At 43.5% G+C, this 16389-nt stretch overlaps 2 protein-coding genes across 2 annotated transcripts in view; both read right to left on the bottom strand.

Annotated features, from left to right (window-relative positions):
• Window positions 1-9212, bottom strand: part of LOC129179205 (uncharacterized) — a 32478-nt gene extending 23266 nt beyond the window's left edge. The window contains exons 1-4 of the mRNA XM_054772131.1: window positions 8924-9212; window positions 4003-8381; window positions 3156-3412; window positions 1037-3036 (exon numbers count right to left, since the gene is read on the bottom strand). The gene's annotated coding sequence lies outside the window, so the exon portion shown is untranslated. The remainder of the gene's footprint in view (window positions 1-1036; window positions 3037-3155; window positions 3413-4002; window positions 8382-8923) is intronic.
• Window positions 9213-10458: 1246 nt separating this feature from the next.
• On the bottom strand, window positions 10459-16017 carry LOC129179234 (oocyte zinc finger protein XlCOF22-like). The gene is made up of 2 exons (XM_054772208.1): window positions 15775-16017; window positions 10459-11730 (listed from the first exon to the last, which is right to left on the bottom strand). The coding sequence occupies exons 1-2, from the start codon at window positions 15950-15952 to the stop codon at window positions 10700-10702; spliced, it is 1209 nt and encodes a 402-aa protein (XP_054628183.1). The 5' UTR covers window positions 15953-16017; the 3' UTR covers window positions 10459-10699.
• Window positions 16018-16389: the final 372 nt, after the last annotated feature.

Here is a 16389-nt window from a genome sequence, read left to right as displayed (position 1 = left end):
GAGGCTAACAGAACATCTATATTTTACATTAAAAAGCGGGGAGATTCTCCCATTCCTTCAAGTAACGCAACCTTCGTCCCTTAAAAACCATTTGATACGTTATTCTCTATCTTTTGCTATATTAAATGTACTTTTTCCCTTCCAATTCTCATTGCCTTTGGGACAAAATTCTACTGTGCACCCTGGCTCAGCACTCCCCTATAGCAATGATAGTTTTACTCCTCTAGAAAGAGATTTTCATTTGAACTGCATATCCCATCCCTTTTTTCCACTAAAATCCATGGTCATGATCCTTTACTTTTTATTCTTACTTTCATACAATTCACTATGCTCTCATCTGTACAAAATATGAATCATAAAAGAGAGTGACTTTGGACATGTTTTAAAATCATTTAACATTTTGATGATTTTTTTTGTTTGTGTTATGAAATAGAAATAAGCTCTTTTCTGATATAGAAATATATTTGAACAAAAACCACAGGAATAATATGTGATAACCATAATGTGTAATAACCATAAACACACACACACACACACACACACACAGAAAAAAACATCAACACTGAAACACAACCATATGCTTTGGGTAAGACAATACTTTGTTTGCAATCTCAAACATACGGTATGCATGTTCAGTAATATTATTTTCCAGAACATATCATATGAATGAATCCTTGTCAGTCATTCAGCAGCAAAAAAAATGTTGTTTATCCAAATGAAGGGTCATGCCGGGTCAATTGTATACAAACTGGCTTGCTAACTGCACTGTATACAATGCCTGGTAAGCATCATGGAAGCACTGAGATTCTCCCATTCCTTCAAGTAACGTAACCTTCGTCCCTTAAAGAAATACATATATCATGATATAACAAAAAAGTACGTACATTTCCTCTTAGCTATTATAGAGCTATAGAAACGTATCAATTCTGGACATACATTTAATCAGAGGAATTTTACACGATCGAAAATATCTGAGAGATCGACAGTGCAACCCCTTAAACTATCAATCATAAATCTACATTTCAATCATACTTACAGGTGAAATGTTCGTCCACAACCTTTGAACTGGCGATTTGTGCAGTTAATAGCTGCACATGCAGGCATCTTAAGGCAAAATTTGTGTCCAATCCGAATTAATAAAAGAAGTTGACCACGAATGCAAAAGCTTGTCGAGAAGTGTTTCTTGCGAGTGGCAATATGGCGGCCGTGTGGCTTCACAAGTCATCGCCAATGATCTATCCAGATATATAATACAGATCAGTGGTCAACACCCACGACCTGTCACTTCTTTATTAACTTTTCAATCGTATAAACGTACAGGATGACTTTGTAGATTTCTTTGTCGCCATCGCCATTTGCAGTCTTCCTGCTGCGTTGACGTCTGCATTTGTCTTCTTTTGTTCTTATTGGCGGTTGGCAAACCAGGTATTAGACACATTACCGCCCCCTACTGGACTCGGTATGGAACGGAAGATTATGCAGAAATAAAACCAGGTCCCCAACTTACGAACACAATTTGTTCCAGACGACCGTTCTTAAGTCGAATTGTTCTTAAGTAGGGAAAAGGTAATATTACCAATGATATAGGTACTACATGTACATGTATACATATACAGTATATGTGTATGTATGTAAATATGAGTTTGGATGCAGTAGTAATATTAAACGAGGATAATTAATGAAAAAAACAATAATAAAAGTGATATAATAATACGTAATGATAAATGTTATTTACCTTTGAAGAGGAGTGGTCGAGCATACGTCGTTGCTTGTGGTGGAGTTGGAGGAGGAGATATTGAAAAAAAGGACAAATCGTCGTCGTCGTTAGACTCTTCTAAAAGAGGTAGTGTTCTGTGGGTGGTGTAGAATTAAGCAGGCCTATTAACTCTTCATAAACTTTAATCACACGCTCTGTCTGGGTTGTATCATTTAGCTTTATCTCCCCAGTGTCTAACTGCCTCTGTTGGTCCCATTAGCAGTGTCACAGTGCCCTCTACTGGTCAAGCATGTACAGTAGCAGTATAAATACTGATTGAGCGAATACAAGGCAAAATAAAATAAAATATAGACCAGTCGGCTTGTGTTCGTATCCACGAATGTTCGCTAGTCGGGTGTTCGTAAGTTGGGGACCTAGTGTATACCGTATTTGCAGACAATAATAATAATAAAAAAAATAACAATCATAGTTTTAACAACTAGACTACAACATAATTAAGTTCTGTGTATTTTCTGTGTATAAACAATGATAGAATGGTATATTTTTTGAGGAGACCTGCTTGTGTTCCATCATTTAAACTTCCTACAAAAAAAAAAACAAAAAAACCTCTGGTTCTTTGCACTCGATCCACCACCAGGTCATCCCCGGAGCGGGGACATGGGGCCGCCAAATGGAAGACTACGTGACTGTCCAGTGTCCCAACACAGCCAACAAGGAGCGCAAGGAGCTGCGCAGTCTCCTGAAACACTGCATCAACTCGGAAAACTGCCATGTCAGGATGCCATGATTTAAAGGACCGACTTCTAAATTGTGAAAAATGGTGTTTTCCCCTCTAAAATATCTAGAATTTTTAAAAAAAATAATTGCGATTTTTAATGCAAACTAATTTGTTTCAATTTAGGATTGTTTTCTTTCATTTGTTACAAACAAGAAACACAAAGCATTTATTTAAATTCAAGTTTTCCTTTTTTCTGTCCCAAGCGCTGATAAAGTGGAGGTTGATGTCGAAGCTTTGTCCGTCGGTGATGTGGCCGTGGACGCGGCTGTACTCGAGCGTTAGAGCGCGGGTGGATCCGGACGGACAGGGATTTCCCCATACGAAAGCGGTTTGCATCTGTGGGGTGGGCTGTCTCCACTGGTGGGGTGGTGGCTGCCACTGGGCGGACTTGGACGACCCTGGGTATCATTGATGCTGCGTGGTGTGCTGCTGATATTGCTGCGGCTGTCTCTGGGCCTTCCACCTGGCTTTCCAGTCCATGACGACCCTCTGAAAGTCTTCAAAGGCATCCTCAGGAGTCTTGCAAGACTACCTTGCTAAGCTGGAAAGACAGAAAATGGAACAATAGGACAAAGACGTGATGTGTTCACAGCCCTGACATGTTTAATAATATAATTAAATTAATTAATCTCAATGGTTTATACATAAAAATGTATGTACTCGCATATTTCTTCGTCGTCAGGCTCCCTCTCCTGCAGGGCAATCAGTCGTTTACGGGACTCAGCAAGTTCCTTGCGCAGGACCTCGAGGAACCAGTCCTCCGCCTCTTCCTGAGACCCTCGTTGCCGCTTGCTGCTGCGCCGATTGCTAGTTGAGACCTGGTCCACGTTCTTGAGGGACCTCCTTTCCTCAGCTGCAAGCCGCTAAGCCTCTTCGAGGTTCCCAGACTCCAGGGCAGCCTTGGCTGCAGCTGAGGACTGCAAGTGGAAAGACTGAAAACTTAAACATCATAAGAATTTCCCAACCATTAGAATACAAAGTAACGTAGGGTTAATTGTCACCATAGCAGAATTTCAGTCGCTAAATACCAATACCTGTGAATTTCAACACTTTTGTCAATACAAGATAACTACACATACAAAAACTGCAGTGGTCTATAGCCTCTAAGGCACATGTGTCAAACTCGTGCCCTGGAGGGCCGAGACGCTGCGGGTTTTCTCTCCAACCAGTTTCTTCAGCAAGTGATTTAATTGATGAGCTCCTTCCCTCAAACTGAAGGTGTTGATCATTAAAATCACCTGCTTTAGTGACTGGCTGGAAAGAAAACCTGCAGTGTCTCGGCCCTCCATGGCACGAGTTTGACACCCCTGCTCTAAGGTACATACTGTAGAAACAAAGAATACTTCGGTTACATTATTAGTTAATCATCTCTGTTCATGTGAGGGAGCGAGTATTTGAAGCCTGTGCCTCTACAAACACAGCAAGTGGGACCTCAAGCCCAAATAACACAAGTTAGATGTGGGCCATGAATAACATGACAAGCGATAGTAAACGGACACTTACTCACCTTGAATCCTTTAAACAAGTCGAGGTGCACGTCTTTCAAGTGTTTCCTCCTTCGGTTTGAAAACTTCTGCGGCACCGTTTGCATGTCGATTTTTGAGAGTTTCTAATTGCGCCGCATTCATCCGCCTCAAATACGAAGTACGGTATCTCCACACCTGACTCCTACTACCTGACTTATCGATATGCCGGCGTCAGTTCCGCCAAGAATTGACACGGCTAGCAGAGGGAAAAGTTCGATATTCGGTACCTAACGGTACCTAACAATAACAAAAAAAAGGCAGGCATCGATGGACACTCCTAATCAAAATGTTGAAACCAGTTGGAAAAATGGCAAGAATGTACATTTTGCACTGTTGGATCTTAAGGAGGTTCTAAGTTGAGCTTCAAAATGCAAAAAGAAGAAATGGGAGTGAGACAAAAAAACAAAACAAGTAAGCAATTTATTGCTAACAAGCATGAAAGTGAAATCAGCTTAGTTTAACTTTAAGACCACAGCTGAAAAAAAAATCCCAAATCCCCCTAAAATAGAAACAAAATGTGTTAAAACAATGACCCTGTGCCATCATGAGGTGAAAAATGGCTTTGGGCATGCTTGATGCCAGTTATGTTCCGATAACACGATAACACTAAAAGTGTTATCGGGACAGCGAAGCAGCCAGCTATCAACTGCAGAAAATTATCTTTGGAGACTGACGCCAATGGTTTGAGCAAACACGTATAAAAATGACCATGGGACAATCGGGAGGGAGCGCTCTTTCATTTTCAGCCAGGTAACTATAGACTGCGGAAACTGTCCTGTCTGACTTATTTTTCAATGATTATGTCTTATTTATCTCTCAATTATTATGTCTCACTTATCCTTCAATACATTTGGAAAAAATCTAATTTGTTGTGAGAGCCTTTTTTACTTCTCATAACTGGGGATTAAAATACACCCAAGGGGGAGGTGACATTGGCCACTGGAAAACAAATTATCCAAAGTGGTCCTTTGACCTTTGGGAGGTTGTGGAGAATTTCATCTCCAACAGTTGCGAGAGAGAGGCCTTGCTAATGCAGCTTTTTTTTTTTTTGCCTTTGCCATCAAGAGATCATGACGATGTGAATACCTGACAGAAAATGACATTCAATCCACATTTTGTGGTCTCAATGCTAGACTTGCAAAGTAGGAGGACTACTCTCTCTCTCAGCGGCAGGACCCCAAAGTAAAAGAAGCACAGTCGAAGTGAAACCCTGGAGCCGCAGACCGATATATGGCAGTCATTAAGCCTCGACTGGTAACAGGCACGAGAGCCGTTGTCATGAGCTAGCTCGATGCTAACTTCAGCTCACGGTAGCATCGGCCGCTCACACGTGCTTCCCAGCAAAACACAACGGCTCTACTACTCCTTACAACAAAACACTAAAGGCTCCTGTTGCTGGTGACAATTTACCCTTTGCAAATGCCACTGGTGCTTTATTTTAGTCGCCAAATTACACCCCCGTCCTTGACCGACATGACTTCTGTCTGAAACACGCACACTTTGGTGATGTAGAAGAAGTGTTGTATCACAAGTAAACAATCAAATCATGCTCAATATGAAAATACTGCAAGAGATATGGATAAACAATGTCTTCCTACCTCTCTCAAGTCCAAAAATGAAGACAAGCCATTTTCAACTTCACTGCAAAAACAAAATATTTCAACTTAACAAAGATTCTATTTTAAGTAAACTGAACACATATCAATAATATGTAGTGCACAAAACCAACCTCATTTGTTTCTTTTATGTTTTTACAAAGGCTTGGAATGAGGTCCCACTGCACCTAAAGACCATTTCAACTCTGAGACATTTTAAAGTCCCAAGCCCGTCATCTGATGGACAGTCACTCACTGAGATTATCTCAGTAGATTCCTCCTGTTCACTTCTTTTTCCAATTTTCTGTATGTTTGCTTTGCCTGTGTTTTGTCCTATGCAGGCTGATGTGGTAGTGATGTATGTGTTTACGTTCTGCAGAGCAGGAACCTGCTGAAAAACATCATGTATGCCGAGACATGCCCGATACTTTTTTAATCTTTTCCCGTTTTGAAAACTAGCTAAATAAAAAAGTTAGCAGGGCTCCAGCACCAGCAAAGCAAACAACACTACTCATTTGTGACAACACCTAAAAGTCAATGACAAAGAGGCGTGTCCGTATGTCTTTCTCATTCAACGTCCTTATTTTCATGCAGTAGTCTTCTGCTTCTTTGCAATGGATTGTATTTTGGGTATTTAACCAATTTATGTTCATGTACAGTATACATATCCTGTGTAGATCAATGCTCTTTTTTCACATATCGGCCAATATATCGGTTATAGATATCCGCTTTTTCAAAAATCCCATACCGGTCGGGCTCTAGTGAGAAGCACTGTCATCCGGGAAAAACTCAGAGTAGAACCGCTGCTGATGAGGGTATCTTGCCCGGAATGCCTCCCTGGGGAGGTGTTCAGGGCACGTCTGACCGCTAGGAGGCCTCGGGGAAGATCCAGGACATGTTGGAGAGACTATGGCTCTCAACTGGCCTGGGAACGCCTCGAGATCTGCCAGGAGGAGCTGGACGAAGTCGCTGCGAAGAGGGAAGTCTGGGCCTCCCTGCTTAGGCTGCTGCCCCCGCGACCCCACCTCGGATAAGCATAAAGAAGATGGAGTTCAGATGTATCGTGTATATTTTATCGTAAGACTTAGATCGTGTCGACTTGCAGCTTGCATGCTGAAAAAGTGTGTGCACCCCTCATCAGTGACGGAACTACAGGGTGGCCACGCCCACGGCTGGGGGACAATTTTGACAAACGCGGCTCTGTGGTAGTTCAGCCTAACCGCCGTTTCCGCTTGGACGCATTTCGCTGCAGCACACAACAGAAGAGCGCTGCCTATTTTGCTGTCAATAAAAGCCTACCTTGCATGAACTGCAAGCGGCAGTTAAGTTTTCCATGATTACTTTGGTCGGTTCCGCTCAAGTTCCTTCACGATGATGACTTTGACGTCAATTGTGAAGCGTGACTCAGCACATGAATCTGTTAACAACGGAAGCTCTCTGTAGCAGCGTGAGTGGGCATGTAAACCAAAGTAGGAGTGCCGATCGGCATCCACTTCCGTATTATGCCCTGCGCGGGTTTGGCCACCATGATGGTGAGCAGAATCCAGAAATTATGCATTGAAAACACGTCCTCAGAAGATCGTTCTAATAGACGCTCCAAAAGCAGTGGTAGAGCTACGGGGTTGACCACCCCTGGTCACTTCCCGGGCACCCCACTGGCCATCTAGACAATTCAGGTACCAACTTATTGCCACCTCTATGAGAGTAATGGTCTCACCTTGGCCACCCCAATGAAACATTTGTGGCTCCACCACTGTCCCTGATATACATTGACACGATCAAGTGCCTTTTTCAAGTCCACAAAGCACATGTAGACCGGTTGGGAAAACTTCCATGTACCCTTGCAAGGGTGTAGAGCTGGTCCAGTGTTCTGCAACTGGGACAAAAACCACATTGCACGTCCTGTCGCTGAGGTTGTACACTTCTCTCCAGCACCCTGGAGAAGACTTTCCCAGGGAGGCTGAGGAGTGTGATCCCCTTATAGTTGGAAGACAGCCTCTACTCACCCTTCTCGAAAAGAGGGACCACCACCCCCGTCTGCCAATACAGAGGTACTGTTCCCCACTTCCACGCAATATTGAAGAGACGTGTCAGCCAAGACAGTCCCTCAACATCCAGATCCTTAAGGATTTCAGGGTGAAATTCATCCACCCCTGGAGCTTTGCCACTGGGGAGCGTTTTGACGACCCCAGAGACAGATGGAACTGTCCGCGTTTGTGTCCTCAGCCTCCGCTTCCTCCATGGAAGGTATGTCAGTGGGATTGAGAAGGGCCTCAAAGTTTTCCTTCCACCATCCGACTATATCGGAGCTGAGAGCTTGTCTTCCTGGTCTTCATTCTTCACGGAGACACCAGTCAGTGGCATCTTGGTGGGATCGGCCTCCTCTCCCTCCTGTGAGATCCAGAGCTCCTCTTCTTCCTCTTTAACGTGGGGGGGCTGGGGATCTTCCTGCTTGAAAGTGGAGCTCCCCCTCTGCAGTTCTTCTTGACGACCAATCATCTGCTGGACATCTGAAGGACATAAACATAAGGGCTCGGGTGGATTTTCTTCCTGGTCTTCAGTCTTCAAGGAGACACCAGTCGGTGGCAACTTGGTGAGATCAGCCTCCTCCGGTTTAAGGAGACACTCTCCCTCCTAAGTTATCTGAAGTTCCTCCTCCTCCTCTTTAACGTGGAGAGCCTGGGGCTCCTCCTGCTTCAGAGTGGAGCCCCCCTCCTTTGGTTGAGGGGAATGTTGTTCTTGATGACCGAACAGCTGCTGGACGTCTGCAGGACACAAACAACACAAACACATGTTAGCTCAGACGTGATCCTTGAGATGTTTCTCCTGGAACTCAATGCACACGTTCATGTGTTCTCAGGCACTCAGACATGTTAGCACAATGAAAAATGATAAAAAATATGGTGTAATCTACTAATATTATTTCTACTACGTTACACTCTTCTGCACTCTGTGTGTATGCTAGCGGCCCCCCTTCTACCCATCGAGACACGGAGACTGAATGACTAACAAAAGGGAAGTGAATCATCTTCCTGCCTGTTTGGAGGTGAGAGACGGGGGAAACAGACACACGTGCACATGGCAATATGTTGATTATCCACCTCATTTTCATTGATTGTGCAACTCATTAATTTTTTTATTGTCGTCCCAGGCTTGGTGTCCACTACACAGTACGTACGAAAGGCGAGGCACTGCTTCCCACCACCTTGCAAGCCCCGACTCACAAAGCAGGGGTGGACAGAACCGGGATAATTCTTGTCACTAAAAGTCACTAAAAGCGACATATTCGCCCACTGTGATGACTTACCAGGAAAATAAAGCAGCAGGACAGTGAAAATACCTCCAAGCTGTAGCAGAACTCCATTCTTGCAGAACTCCAGCTTCCAGTTGTTGTCGAAGTCGGTCCTTCTTCTCTCTCGTTCGGGAAAGTTCCTCCTCGTACGACGCTATCGTTCTTTCAGACATCGCCGATATTTCATCAGCTGCAGCCATTAGTCGCTCCTTCACCAACTCCTTCAGCATTTTGTTTTATTGTAGCGATTAGGCGACTGGATCATTTGCGCTTCGCCTGTGGTCCTCTTGGTGATGTGCTAACTTTCGTCTTTTCCGACTTCGATGGAGGTTTTACGGCAGCTAAGCCGTAAAGGCTCCGTGACGTCACAGCGCTGCCATCTTGCCACTGCATTGAACAATGCGCAAGATGAAGAGCCGACGAAGAAAGAAAGGCTGCAATGGAGGTGTTCAATATTTGTCTAGAAAAACATGTAAGATGTGTCGAGGGCGTGTAAATTGAACAAGTATAAATAGCGAAAACACGGACAACACCACGAGGGAGACTGTTCCCAGAACCAATACCAACTGAAGTTAGGACCGCATGTCTGGACACCAAATAGAGACATTCAGACTTTATTTTTAAAATAATCGTAAAACACCATTAGCCCATTAAAATAGTAAAATACATTAAAATAGTTGTGCAGGATGGCAAATACTCAAAGTAAAGCAACAAAATATCACACTCAGGGAAATAAACACAGCAAACCATCCATCCATCCATCCATCTTCTGCTTATCTGGGTCCAAGTCGCGGGGTCAGTAGAGTCAATAGGGAAGTCCATTGGCGAGTTTGGGAACATAGACCAGACATACCAGTAAATCGAGAGCTTTGCTTTACAGCAACCACATTACTGCAGACGCTGCGCCAACCCACCTGTCCATCCCACGCTCCAACCTTCCTTCACGAGTGAACAAGACCCCGAGATACTTGTACTCCTCCACCTGGAGCAAGACCTCACTACCAAGCCAAAGTGTGCAATCCACTCTTTTCCAACTGAGCCTTAGTGGAGGCCAGTGTTCACCTGTAACAGACTTGATTTACTTATTGCTGGCAATGCAAATCACACTTGTACTGCGGTTGTACAAGAACAAAATGTACCAGAACAGAACCAAGTCAATGGCTCTTGCCCGGTAAAGGGTGGCGCGCCATCTCTGAGTTGTGGATGAGATCCTGCCCCAAGTGGAGGAGTTGAAGTACCTAGAGGTCTTGATCACGAGTGAGGGAAGGATGGAACGCATGATGGACAGGCGGATTGGTGCGGCGTCTGCAGTGATGCGGACTCTGCATCGGTGCGTTCTAAAGGCAAAGCTCTCAATTTAGGGAGTTGGTAACCCTCATTGATGTTGAAGGCCGAGAGAGAGAGAGAGCTAAGTAAGTGTGGAACTAGCCCTTGCTCTTTCTGGAAAAAATTCGAAGTGGCTATCAGGTCGCAACCCCCCCCCCCAAAAAAAATTGTTTAATAAATCTAATAATAACTGAAGGGAGGTCAGGTAGAAGTCAGGTAGAGTTTTTATTCCAGAGAAAACATTTTTGGGGGGAGTACATGAAATAGTACATTTAAAGTTTCCCTTCTCGTGTCATTCATTATTGTACAAACATCCCGGACATTATGATACTTTGAAACATTCAATTATCACATTTCATATCACCACATAAACAATACATGATATTGATTGCATTATGGGATGCTTGAACGTCAGAAAGACCACTGGAAGTTCCAGTCATGTCACGGCAGACTGCTTGTTGAAGTTCAAACATCGTCATTGATCTTATTCTTATCTGAGGGTGAGCCAAACCCTTCTTGTTCTCCTCTGTGTCGTCTCATGTGGGATACCATGTATGACCTTCGAGAGAATCGTTCGCCGCAAACTGAGCAACAAAAAGGTTTCTCTCCAGTGTGCGTTCTCATGTGTGATGCCATCGTTGACTTTTGAGAGAATCCTTTACCACAAGCTGAGCAGCTAAAAGGTTTTTCTCCCGTGTGGGTTATCATGTGTGATGCCATGTTGGACCGCTGAGAGAACCCCTTCCCACAAGCTGAGCAACTAAAAGGTTTTTCCCCTGTGTGGGTTATCATGTGTGATGCCATGTTGGACCGTTGAGAGAACCCCTTCCCACAAACTGAGCAACTAAAAGGTTTTTCTCCTGTGTGCGTTCTCATATGTGATGCCATATTAGACCTATGAGAGAACCCTTTCCCACAAACAGAACAAATAAAAGGTTTTTCTCCAGTGTGTGTTGTCATGTGTGATGCCAAATATGACTTTCTAGAGAACTGTTCATCACATACTGAGCAGCTAAAAGGTTTTTCTCCAGTGTGTCCTCTCATGTGCTGAGTCAAAAGGCTCTTAAAAGAAAAGCTTTTAGCACAAACGGAGCAGGTGAAAAGTGTTTTACCTGTCTTCTTTATCGAGCATTCAGAGTGTTTGTTGTCAGCGTGAGTCCTCACATCACCTTCACTGTCTGTATCGCTGCTCAGAGCTTCTTGGGTGTGGTCCCTGTCTTCACCCTCAGGAGAGTGTGATGTTGTGTTCTTACTATCTGATAGCGGAGATAAGAGCTTGTCTGCTTGTGGTTCATCTTCATGGTCTTCAGTCTTCACAGAGATGACAGTCAGTGGCAACTTGGTGAGATCGGCCTCCTCTCCCTCCTGAGTGATCCAGAGTTCCTCCTCTTCCTCTTTAACGTGGGGGGACTGGGGACCCTCCTGCTTCAAAGTAGAGCTCACCCTCTGTGTCTGAGAGGGATGTTCTTCTTGACGACCGATCATCTGCTGGACGTCTGCAGGACACAAACACACTTTATCCTTGAGATGTTTCTCCTGGGTCTTGGTACACACTTTCTTGTGTACTCAGACACGTCAGATATTACAGTACATACGAGAGGTCTTAGTGACTTCTCTGTTGATGGCGGCCAATATATGCTGTGATGACTGATGGATGGGAGGGTGTACATGCAAGCATACGTATAGTTTTAGGGACGGTGGGAGGCCCTTCAGAAAGCTTACAGTGGTGAAAAAAAGTGTTTGCCCCCTGCCTGATTTCTCTGTTTTTATTATTATGGGAGAGAAAATAATCCAAAGCGACATGGCCCTGTGTGAAAAAGTGACTGCCCCCCTGTTAAAACATAGCTGAGATGAAGTGAGATCTGTCAGTGTGGAGAAGGTTATAAAGCCATTTCTAAAGCTTTGGGACTCCAGCCGACCACGTTGAGAGCCACTATCCACAAATGGCCAAAACATGGAACAGTTCAAAAACTGCATAAAATTTTCAGTTGTTTTAGGGTTTATGGTTAGTTGTGTCATTAGTTGTGTCACTGACTAATATTTACATTTGTTTGATGATCTGAATGATCTGATCCATCTATCGTCCTCCAAAGTCCAACAACGACTTCATTCAGGACTTTGCGGATTTTGTGGCGGACATTGCTCTCAACTTTGACCATTTTTTAAAGCATTGGTGACTTTAAAATTCTGTGTGCTACCCCACTAAGCCCCTGGTCAAGGAATTATTATCTGTTTTAGATTCTTTTCACATTATTTTTGGCCCGACCCGTGAGAAGGGTCACACCGTAGATGGAGTTTTGTCTCATGGTCTAAATGTTTGCAAAAAGGAAATATGTGACCACCTGCCTGTACTATTTCATATTACATTGACATCACCTTAAAGCAACATGCGCGTACCCCCGTGCCTTAGGCGCAAAATGACTGCATCAGCTGCGCCGTCTTTTTTGCTGCTTTTGATATCTCAGCGCTACAGGTAGGAAGCGTGTCCCCTTGTCCAAGTGTTGTCTCCTGCCGAGCCCGCTCCACTGTGATTAGTCACACTCCCAAGCGCTAAGTGTGCACATGTGCACAAAACAGTCCCGTGTGAAGTGCAGTTGACAGATGAGCATATTTTTGTCTTGCTGGCCGGGAATCAGCAACTCCAACCACTTCTGCCTGATGCTTGCTTCTTTAGGCACCCACCAACAAACCAGCCATACATGCTAACACGGTCAACAGAGCAAAGCAGAGTGGGGGTGCTGGGCATGCCCATATAAGGAAGTCTGGGTTGCGTTGATGTCAGTGGAACTCGTGGAGCCTGTGCACAGCCGTCCAAAACTGCTTTCAGGGCTCATTCCAAATGCGCCAACCTCATCTGACGCAAATACAACATTACAACATAATTTATTTGTTGCATTTTTTTCCTCACAATATTACAACTTTTTAAAAAATTAAATAATCTTTCATTTTGTCCCTTTAATGTTCTAACATTATGCTTCTAAAAGAACCTTTCCCCTCATAATATTACTCCTAACCACTTCACTCTCTTAATATTTTGACTCTCCTAATATTGGGTTGTGACCGAAAGAACGAGATCGCGGATACAAGCGGCTGAAATGAGTTTCCTCTGTAGAGCAGCTGTACTCAACCTAAGAGATAGGGTGATGAGCTCGGTCATCCGGGAGGAGCTCAGAGTAGAGCCGCTGCTCCTTCACATCGAGAGGAGCTAGTTGAGGTGGCTTGGGCATCTAGTTCGGATGCCTCCTGGGGGCCTCCCTGGAGGACACGCTGGAGGGATTATGTCTCACAGCTGGCCTGGGAACACCTTGGTGTCCTCCTGGTGGGGCTGGAGAAAGTGGCTGGGGACCGGGAAGTCTGGGCTTCCCTGTTGGGACTGCTGCCCCCCTGACCTGGACCCGGATAAGCGGAGGAAAATGGATGGATGGATATTTTGGCGCTATTTTCTTAAAACGACTGCCCATTTCTTCCATATTTGTTTAGTTGTCCAGTTTTATTTTATTTTTAGAATGTGCAGAGCGCCATTTAAAAAGCAGCTCAGATTTACAGCCTCAATGTGTATTTTAGGGAAAAGATTTTGCTAAAAGGATTTTTGTGCTTGCCACAACCTTTATTCTGAAAAATTATTCTCATGAAATGACTAATTTACAAATTCTTATACATTATTTCTATTTCTTATAAAAGTTATCCTTACATTTTACAGTCGGTCTTTCCTCCCCGTGTGACGCCGCCATATTGAAAGATTTCCCAAGGTGTGCAACTCTACTGATCTGTATAATACTGTATATCTGGATAGCTCATACGTCTCACCCGCCGTGCAAGCCACTGAAGCCAAAGAGACGCCATCTTACCACTCACATCTCGACTACATTGGCACAGCGTACATAGTGTACAAAGCAGATGAAGAGGCTAGCAGAACATCTATATTTTACATTAAAAAGCGGGGAGATTCTCCCATTCCTTCAAGTAACGCAACCTTCGTCCCTTAAAAACCATTTGATACGTTATTCTCTATCTTTTGGCTATATTAAATGTACTTTTCCCCTTCCAATTCTCATTGCCTTTGGGACAAAATTCTACTGTGCACCCTGGCTCAGCACTCCCCTATAGCAATGATAGTTTTACTCCTCTAGAAAGAGATTTTCATTTGAACTGCATATCCCATCCCTTTTTTACACTAAAATCCATGGTCATGATCCTTTACTTTTTATTCTCACTTTCATACAATTCACTATGCTCTCTTCTGTACAAAATATGAATCATAAAAGAGAGTCACTTTGGACAAGTTTTAAAATCATTTAACATTTTGATGATTTTTTTCTGATTGTTTGTGTTATGAAATAGAAATAATTTCTTTTCTGATGTAGAAATATATTTGAACAAAAACCACAGGAATAATATGTGATAACCATAATGTGTAATAACCATAAACACACACACACACACACACAGAAAAAAAATACACTAAAACACAACCATATGCTTTGGGTAAGACAATACTTTGTTTGCAATCTCAAACATACGGTATGCATGTTCAGTAATATTATTTTCCAGAACATATCATATGAATGAATCCTGGTCAGTCATTCAGCATCAACAAAAAAAAGATTGTTTATCCAAATGAAGGGTCATGCCGGGTCAATTGTATGCAAACTGGCTTGCTAACTGCACTGTATACAATGCCTGGTAAGCATCATGGAAGCACTGAGATTCTCCCATTCCTTCAAGTAACGCAACCTTCGTCCCTTAAAGAAATACATATATCATGATATAACAAAAAAGTACGTACATTTCCTCTTAGCTATTATAGAGCTATATAAACGTATCAATTGTGGACATACATTTAATCAGAGGAATTTTACACGATCGAAAATATCTGAGAGATCGACAGTGCAAAACCCTTAAATGATCAATCATAAATCTACATTTCAATCAAACTTACAGGTGAAATGTTCGTCCACAACCTTTGAACTGGCGATTTGGGCGGTTAATAGCTGCACATGCAGGCATCTTAAGGCAATATTTGTGTGTCCAATCCGAATTAATAAAAGAAGTTCACCACGAATGCAAAAGCTTGTCGAGAAGCGTTTCTTGCGAGTGGCAATATGGCGGCCGTGTGGCTTCACAAGTCATCGCCAATGAGCTATCCAGATATATAATACAAATCAGTGGTGCAACTCAGAGGGCAAAAGCTATCAGCCGGGCATTCCACACTGACCAATAGAAAGGTTTCTCACGTCATTCGGCGAAGGCCCCGCCCACTACAGTGAAGCTCAAACGCAAACATGACTTCCGGAAAGGTTAACAAAATATATACTTTCAACATTTGATATATATATATATATAATTTTGGTAAAAATCGTTTTGTTTTCAAATCTTTTATTTGAAATCCATGTTTTGTTTGACTGGATAAAACGACAAAATAGTGCCGAGGGCCAGTCAGCGAGATGACTGAAACCGCAGCCAATGTCACCAAAAACGACATTTTCCTCCGCGCAAAGCTTTTTCTAGCTTGTTATACTGCCCTATAAAGGAGAAAATACCTTCAAGTTGCAGCAAAACTCCATTCTTGCTAACAGCTTCCAGTTGTTGCCGAAGTCGCTCGTTCTGCTCTCTCGTTCGGAAAAGTTCCTCCTCGTAGGACGCTATCGTTCTTTCAAACAGCGCCAATATTTCATCAGCCGCCGCCATGAGTCGCTCCTTCACCAACTCTTTCAGCATTTTTTTAATGCTTCCCACCTCGATGACACTTCTTCTCCCTCGGCCCTTGTCTGCCTTGGAACGATGCTAACTTCCGCATTCTTCTTCTTCTATGGACGTTTTAGGCGCAGCCATGACGTTACACTGCTGCCATCTTGCGGCGATGTGGAAGACGGCTCAAGTAAAAGCGGCGGTGACGAAAGAAGAGCTCCTGGAATTCGCGTCATTCACTGTAATGCTAATAATGCTAATAATGCTGTTTGATAGTGCAAGTTGGAGCATTTCACTCGCATGTGTTTTGTCGGTTTGTGTGTGTTTTGGGCATTTGCAGAATTTTTCTTTTGTATTAAAAAAAAAAATCTGATTGCAGCATTTTTTTATTTGGACTACCGGCGGGAGGCGGGGTACGCCCCTGGCTGGTCGCCAGCCAATCACAGGGCACATATAGACAAACAACC

This window comes from Dunckerocampus dactyliophorus, chromosome 4, assembly GCF_027744805.1.
Source record: "Dunckerocampus dactyliophorus isolate RoL2022-P2 chromosome 4, RoL_Ddac_1.1, whole genome shotgun sequence".
In the NCBI taxonomy this organism is placed as follows: Eukaryota; Metazoa; Chordata; class Actinopteri; order Syngnathiformes; family Syngnathidae; genus Dunckerocampus; species Dunckerocampus dactyliophorus.
This window is presented reverse-complemented; position numbering and strand designations above follow the sequence as displayed.